General features: G+C 34.1%; 1 protein-coding gene across 1 annotated transcript; it reads left to right on the top strand.

The window, feature by feature from the left end:
• Positions 1–2301: 2301 nt before the first annotated feature.
• On the top strand, positions 2302–5897 carry LOC136216625 (heat shock 70 kDa protein 8). The gene is made up of 2 exons (XM_066003179.1): positions 2302–2376; positions 3943–5897. The coding sequence occupies exon 2, from the start codon at positions 3945–3947 to the stop codon at positions 5661–5663; it is 1719 nt and encodes a 572-aa protein (XP_065859251.1). The 5' UTR covers positions 2302–2376; positions 3943–3944; the 3' UTR covers positions 5664–5897.
• The last annotated feature ends 2163 nt before the right edge of the window (positions 5898–8060 follow it).

Genomic DNA, 8060 nt, shown 5'->3' with positions numbered 1-8060 from the left:
TATTGGCGAGTACGTCCCGCGTAAGCAAGTACGCCCCGCGTAAAATGAAGGACGCCATGTTTACGCCCTGCGTATTGGCAACTACGTCCCTCGTAGTTGAGTCTCTGAAGCTGAACATCTTCGGAAGTGGTATACGCCCCGCGTATAAAAATATACGCCTCGCGTATTTGGAGTGAATTTATTAATGTATACTTTTTATTTTTATTATTTTCCAGATAAAATGTAAACTATATCCTAAAATTAAACCCAAGCTTTCTATATACATGAAAATAAAATTTATTTTATTTTGGGCCAATACTATCTAACTAGGGTTTAGATACAAGTGATTATATATACCCCTACTACATAGAATTTCGATTAAGCCTATAGACTCCCCTTTTTGTGAATTTCGATTTTTGCAAGAGAGAGAGAAAAGAATTCGACTCCCCTAGTTCGAGGACAAGAATTCATACGGCTTCCATCGATCGATTAATTTCATCTATCTCCCTTTTTCTTTGATCTTGTGTTGATTAATTAGAGGCAATCTATTTTGGTTGCATCTCATACGGTTGATTCTTACTTAACCTCACCGTGTTTTACTTCGTGCGTAGGAACTCGGAGAAGAGTTGTGGGCGCTTCTTTAACAACGGTAGATTATTCTTCAAAAGGTATTTCTTCTTATCCCTCTTTATATGAAATAACGATTAACGGATCCTATGGTTAAAAGGAAGTAGGCTAAAATTTTTATATTTCCGTTGCTATACCTTAGCCTAATTTCCAACAGTGGTATCAGAGCCATCGTTAAATCCGTTATTTCATATATGAAAATTTAGAAGTTTTTCAATAGGATTATAAATATTTATGGTTAGGTTAATTGATAAATAAGTTTTGATTAATTAATCCTAAGGATAAATAAGTTTTAATTAATTGTTAATTAAAATTGATTATGCGTATGTTCCTAATTATTTCGGTTGATAATCATTATAACAAAATCTATTAGTTTTATAGTTAGATTAATAAAATCAGTTTTATTAATTCTAAAGATAAAACGGAAACCTATTGTAGTTGATGAGCGTATGAAATTTTACGCACAAATTTGAAGGAAGAAGATGATGAGCGTATGAAATTTTATTTCCTAAAAAATATTAGTAAATTTCCAATTTGGTCATTTATCTTTCAATATCTTTTAAATTCTCTCAAAACTAATTATAAGACATAATTAACTCTTCGAATTCGAATTTAAAAATTTATAGTACTAGAAAGTAGAATAAAATTTATTGGGATGTTATAATCCCCTTTAAAGAAATTCATCCTCGAATTTAAAATTTAAAAACTAATCTCATATTTAGAATAAATAAGAATAGTTGTTTTGCATCTTTATTTCTGACTTCCAAGTACATTATTCCATGAAATGATTACTTCATAACACTTTTACGGTTGGGATGACTTTTGATCGAAGTAGCAAACTTAATGATCTACGGTTTAACCCTACATAGATAACTAAACGGGTAAGTTACATGAATGTTAATTAATTACACATCTCCCATACATGTCACTAAAATTCCAAGTTTGTCCAATTATGTCAAATTCAGTTTTTCCTCCATAAAAGAACTGCAATTCAGTTATTCACGTAGGTTTTTCAATGGAATTAAAAAATCCTTCCTAATTCTTCAATTTGGGGTTCCTTTATTAAACTCTATTAAATCATTAACTCCAATTAATGCTCTTATTTGGGATGGTTGACACCAAAGAAGGAAAGAAGATTCCATTTATATAAAAGTTGAATTGTTCATAATGAAACGTGGCCATTCTTTCATCCTTTCTAATTCTATTTTAATTAATAATTAAATAAGTAATTACTAACTGTGATTTTGAGAAAATTAAAATTACTTTAATGAGTTTTTTTATATTTATAGTTAAAAAGAAATTGTGATGATAAAAGACAAAAAGTTGAGATACTGTAAAAAATAATTCAAAGTTGATTTTGAGTGTAATTTCCTCTAACTTATATACTATGTTAACCAAACCCTTTTTAGAAGTGTTTTAACCCTATGTTCGTTTCCATTGAGGCCCATTACAAGAAAAAGTTTGGAGCAAATCTAAATTTAAAGCCCAATTGATAAGTCTGGAGTAAAAAAATTTAAAAGAGGCTAGAAATGTAAACTATCCCTTTAAAAGTGGCTAATTTAGTAATTCTGCCAAAGTTACATGGAGAACTTGAATCTAAAATGCGGTGAGCGAGTCTAGGAAACTCTAGAACATGAGCGTCACCTTTTGTATGAGCCTCTTCCTGATCCGGGCACCTCTCCCTCTCATCGACGCCATTCTCTCAGTTTCGACTCATTAGCATCTGCTACATTATCTCTTTATCCATCGATCACCGCCGTTTTCTGAACGGTAAACTCGTCATCTCTGCTTGCTCCTCTTTATTAATAGTTTTAATTTCAGGTTTCCAACTTAATCATCTAGCTAATTTAAGCTTTTGTTTGACTTCAATTTAATATCTAATCTTCTTACTTATCGTTTATTTACATCGCATTAGGTCAAATAATGAAATATATTTGATTTAGTTTCTGCAACCGTCTTTGTCCTTATTATCCAGTATGCGGATGATTCAGTCAGTTAGTTGATGTGTTAGTTACAGTTCCCGCGTTTTTTAGTTGTATGTTTCTGTTACAATCTGTTACTTGCTGCTAACCTAGACTGCTATATATATATGTGTGTATTACTATTAGGCGGATTTATAACTCTAATTGATTTCATTCAAGTTTTCATCAGTAATAGAATACATCTTTCTTGATTTTGTTTCTTGCTATTCTTCTTTGGAGATATGAAGTTCTCGTTATCTGATGGTAAGATTACTGGTTTTCTTTATTGTGTTATTCTCTTTGTTTCTTTCTGGATTCATCTAATTTCAGTTTTTGTGTGTTTAACCATTTACTTTATATGAATTAAGTGATATATTACTGATATGAATATTCAGATTAAAGTTTTGGAGGATGTCTAACAGAATTCTCTTGATGTTTATGGAACTCGTAGTATCATTGTAAGACTTGAAAATGTGTTATCTTATATCTATTTAACAGTTGCCATGGTTTCTCTGGCCATTGGATGTTTCTTTATTAATTTGGTGAGAATTGACTTGAAGATGTTTGTTGAAAGGCCTAGCTGAATGTCTCCAGCTTTTTTGTGCATCTTGTACTAGTTGGCCAAGAAAACTAAATGATCTCGTGACAAAGGTTATCGGACTATGAATATTCATCGGTCCTTGTTCAGCCAGAAGAGTGATTTGGGATCTTCTTGTAGATATATGCGTTAGATGGTCTTGCTTTCACTAGATTTGTTTATCTGATTTAAGAGTCCTTACATTCCAGTCTTTATTTCTGCAATTTCCTTGTAGGATGGATAATGCCTGGTTAGATTTTCTTTTTCTATTTGATTCAAGTATCATATAAATGTTTCTAAATGCTGGAGATTTATTTTAAAGAGGGGATTTTCATTGTTGAACTCACCATTATTACAGAGACAAAACAGAGCAAGAGAGTATTCTGTTTTATCTAGTTTCAATACGAAATGCACATGAAAGCAGAAACATAAGATCTTTTTCATGTGAATTGAATTGGTCCTTTTATGTATCTGTCAGAAAACATAGAGTCGAAATCCCCTCTGTGTCTGATGGTTATGCTATGTTTTCATTTATCCCCTCTGTGTCTGATGGTTATGCTATGTTTTCATTTATCGTGAACTGCGATTAATATCTTCATTAAAAAGGGCGGTCCGGTCGCACTACGCGTCCCCGCTGAGCGAGGGTCCGGGGAGGGTCCCACCACAAGGGTGTACTGGGGGCAAGCCTTCCCCTACCAATTTATTTGGCAAGAGGCCGTTCCTAAGACTCGAACCCATGACCTCTTGGTCACACGACAACAACGATTAATATCTTCATTATTGTAAATTTTTTTGCAGAAATGGCTGAAGCACAGTACACTGTTGCATCTGATAGCGAAACCACTGGAGAAGAACAAACTTCCTCTCCTTTTCCGGAAATTGCAATTGGAATTGACATTGGCACTTCACAGTGCAGTGTTGCAGTTTGGAATGGCTCTGAGATTGAGCTACTAAAGAACAGTAGAAATCAGAAGCTGATGCCGTCATATGTGACCTTCAAAGATGATACTCCTTCTGGCGTAGTAAGTACTCAACTGTCTCATGAGCGCGAAATATTATCTGGATCGGCAATTTTCAACATGAAACGCTTGATTGGCAGAGTGGATACTGATCCAGTTGTTCATGCAAGTAAAAGCCTTCCGTTTCTGGTACAAACTTTGGATATTGGTGTTCGTCCGTTTATTGCATCCTTGGTGAATAATGCTTGGAGATCCACCACTCCTGAAGAAGTTCTGGCAATATATCTTGTGGAATTACATGCCATGGCTGAAGTTCAGCTGAAGCGGCCTGTAAGAAATGTTGTTCTAACTATTCCAGTGTCATTTAGTAGGTTTCAGCTGACACGAATAGAACGAGCTTGTGCCATGGCTGGGCTTCATGTCCTCAGACTTATGCATGAACCAACAGTTGTGGCTCTGTTATATGCACAACAGCAGCAACAGGTTGTACATGAGAATATGGGCAGTGGAAGTGAAAAGACTGCCCTCATATTCAATATGGGAGCTGGGTACTGCGATGTAGCTGTGAGTGCTACGGCTGGAGGGGTTTCACATATTAAGGCCTTGGCAGGAGCTGCTATTGGAGGCGAAGATATGTTGCAGAACATGATGCAACATCTCTTGCCAAATTCAGAGAACCTTTTCTCAAGCCATGGAATCAACGAAATCCACATGATGGGATTGCTTCGAGTCGCAACACAAGATGCAATTCATCAGCTTTCCTTCCAATCTAGTGTTCAGGTTGATGTTGATTTGGGAAACGGGACAACAATAAATAAGATCATCATGCAAGAAGAATTCGAGGAAGTGAACCGTCATGTGTTTGAGAAGTGCGAGAACCTCATACTACAGTGCTTACATGACTCAAAAGTCGACATAGACTATGTGTCTGATGTAATTCTCGTGGGCGGATGCTCGAACATACCGAAGATAAGAAATCTGGTGAAAGCTATATGTAAAAGGCAAGAACTCTACGAAGGGATGGACCCATTTGAAGCTGTAGTCTGTGGAGCAGCACTTGAAGGAGCAATTGCGTCCGGAATTAGCGATCCTTTGGGAAGTTTAGATCTATTAACTATCCAAGCTACTCCTCTAGCCATCGGTATAAGAGCAGACGGAAACAACTTTATTCCCGTGATACCTAAAAATACCACAATGCCTTCCAGAAAAGAGCGTCTTTTTACAACTGCCCATGATCACCAAACTGAAGGCTTAATACTTGTGTATGAAGGTGAAGGGAAAACAGTGGAAGAGAACCATCTGCTTGGCTATTTCAAGGTTGTTGGAATTCCTCCAGCGCTTAAAGGAGTTCCAGAGATAACTGTGTGTATTGACATTAATGCCTCTAATGTGCTGAGAGTTTTTGCTGGAACAAGGATGCCAGGGACCGAAAAACTGGTAGGGCCTTTCATTGAAGTGAGGATGCCTACTGTTGATGACGGACATGGTTGGTGTGCTGAAGCATTGCATAGAGCTTATGGGTCTTCACTAGATCTGGTTACTTACCACAAGAAGGCGTGATTTTCATCCATTTTAAAAGATTAGTAGCTTGTAGAAAATACTGTTTTCCTACATATAGAAAATGTGAGTGTTGTGCGGGGCAATAGACTGTGTTTGCTCGAGTTTTAGTAGATGTAAGGACAAAAATTGGTGCTTGTGGACTTGTTTCTATGATCCTATTGTTAGTCACTAGTAATTCTGTGTGTCAATCGGGCCATTAATTGCCAAGTTTTAAACGTCTTATACGAGGTCTATTGGGCCATTAACTGCCAAGTTTATAAGAACTTTTTGATTCTATATTCTACAATTTCAACTATATTCTGATATGGTATGATTAAGTGTCTGTTTGGTTCAGCTGTTAGCTAATAGCTGTTGCGGTTGTTGTTTGCGTTGCGGTAAGTTGTTAATTATTTATTATTAGTTGTTTAATTATTAGTGTTTGGTAAAATTATATTGAACTGTTGCTATTCGGATTTAAAATGTCAAATATGATATGTTTTAAATTAATCAAAAAAACAATTATATGTTTGTGATCTATTATTAATGATGATAAAATGATGCACTTGTAAAGTGTAGATGATAATATTCATGACCAAGAAGAGAGTTTGATGAATTATTTCTCAAATTGACCCAACTTGTCAATGTTAGGGTTAAAATTGCTCTTGGCTACCAACATTAGGGGTATAATTGAATCATTTTAGACGTTAAGGATAAAATTGTTCATAGCTATAAACATTAGGTGTATTTTTGCACCTTATCCTATTATAAAATAAAAATGTGTTACACAAATTAATAAAAAAAAATTTATATAAATAAAAAAAATTATGGAATGCAACAAAATCTTGTTCTTCCAGTAATTATGTTGTAGAAATATAAATAATGTTGAAGAAGAAACATATTTTATGGAAATAAGAATGATAATTTTGTCAATAACAAATAACTATAAACAATTCTTTATTAAAAGCTCTAAATATGAGTTTTTCATGAAAAGCTTCAAAACGCTGCAATTTCCCAAAAAAATGTTAAACGCTGCGGTTATATAAACCTAACCAAACGCTATATTTCCTACAACGTTCCTCCAAAAAGCCGAAACAAACCCCAAGAATTTCAACTATAACGTGAAGAGTATCAGTTAAGCTGCGACCAAAGCAATTAGCAAGACTATCGGAAGCATAGAATTACGTCGAAGTCTTAACTGTATTATTGTATTTAATAATACATCAGTAGCAAAAAATAAAAAAATAAATAAAAAAAAAAACTAATTAATCCCCTAAACTTGTGAAGTTTCTTGTTGAAGTGTTTGTAAAAAAAACAAGAACAAATTAAAATATATTTATTTTAAACAAGTTTAAGATGGCAGTGAGTTATTTAACTCAGTTTAAATAACTTCAAATAATTGACAGATCATTAAGCATTTTTCTATATATTACACTTACATTAGCTCAAGTTTGGGTAAATTATAACCATGGTGACCCAACTTTATTCATTTTAATATTGTGGATATTAAATTTCAATTTTAATGATATATGAACTTTACATTTTTTAATATCGGTTGCCACTCAATTTTAACAGCTCCTCAAAATGACAGTTAACGATTTCAAAATGAAAATATTCATTTTGAATTAAACTTGTTCAAAACGATATTTACCATGAAACCATATTTTTTATTTAGTTTTTTCTCTCTAAAAATTTGGTCTCTCTCCTAATCAAACAACACTTAAATAACATCAAAACGAAAATCTTCAAGAATTAAAGTTTCTTAAGATATCATTAACTCTTCAAAAAAATTATTTTGAAGCCATCAGCGGTCGTTTTGAGGCGTTGAGTAGCACCAATATTAAAAAGTATAAAATTCAGTGGCTTTATCATTAAGAATTAAAGTCAGTGGCCATAATATTGAAACGGATAAAATTCAGTGGCCATAGGTAAATTACACCGCTCAAGTTTAGAATCTATGTCGTAAATATCGTTTAACTTCGTTTTCTTTTAAAGAAAGTTCACAAACTAAAGTTTTTATTTTAATAAAATAATTCCATACAACTTAAAATAAAAAAACGGACGGGCGGGGTGGGGATTGCATTAACCATCCCTGACCACTGGTTTATTGGGGATTTCTTGTTTCCGTCCCTGAATTACAAATGGAGAAATTTTGGCTACCATCCTCATCTGACGGGAAATCTCTATCACTGTTGATTGGATGGAGGGTTTAAAGGGGTTAGTAAGGGAAGGGTTAGTAAGGGTTGATAGAAACCCTTGGTTGGGAGGGGGAAGGGTTAGTAAGGGTTTCTACAAACTCATGTTTGGAACACAAAAAAATTAGAAGGGTAAGGATTTAGAGGGGTTTTGAAGGGTTTCTTTTTAAGAAATTTCATCAAATTTTGAACCTTCCAATTTGGTGGGTTTGGAAGGGTTAGAAAT

Source organism: Euphorbia lathyris, chromosome 2 (genome assembly GCF_963576675.1).
Source record: "Euphorbia lathyris chromosome 2, ddEupLath1.1, whole genome shotgun sequence".
NCBI classification, from domain to species: domain Eukaryota; kingdom Viridiplantae; phylum Streptophyta; class Magnoliopsida; order Malpighiales; family Euphorbiaceae; genus Euphorbia; species Euphorbia lathyris.
Note: the sequence above shows the minus strand (reverse complement) of the source record. Positions and strands in the feature narration are given on the sequence as shown.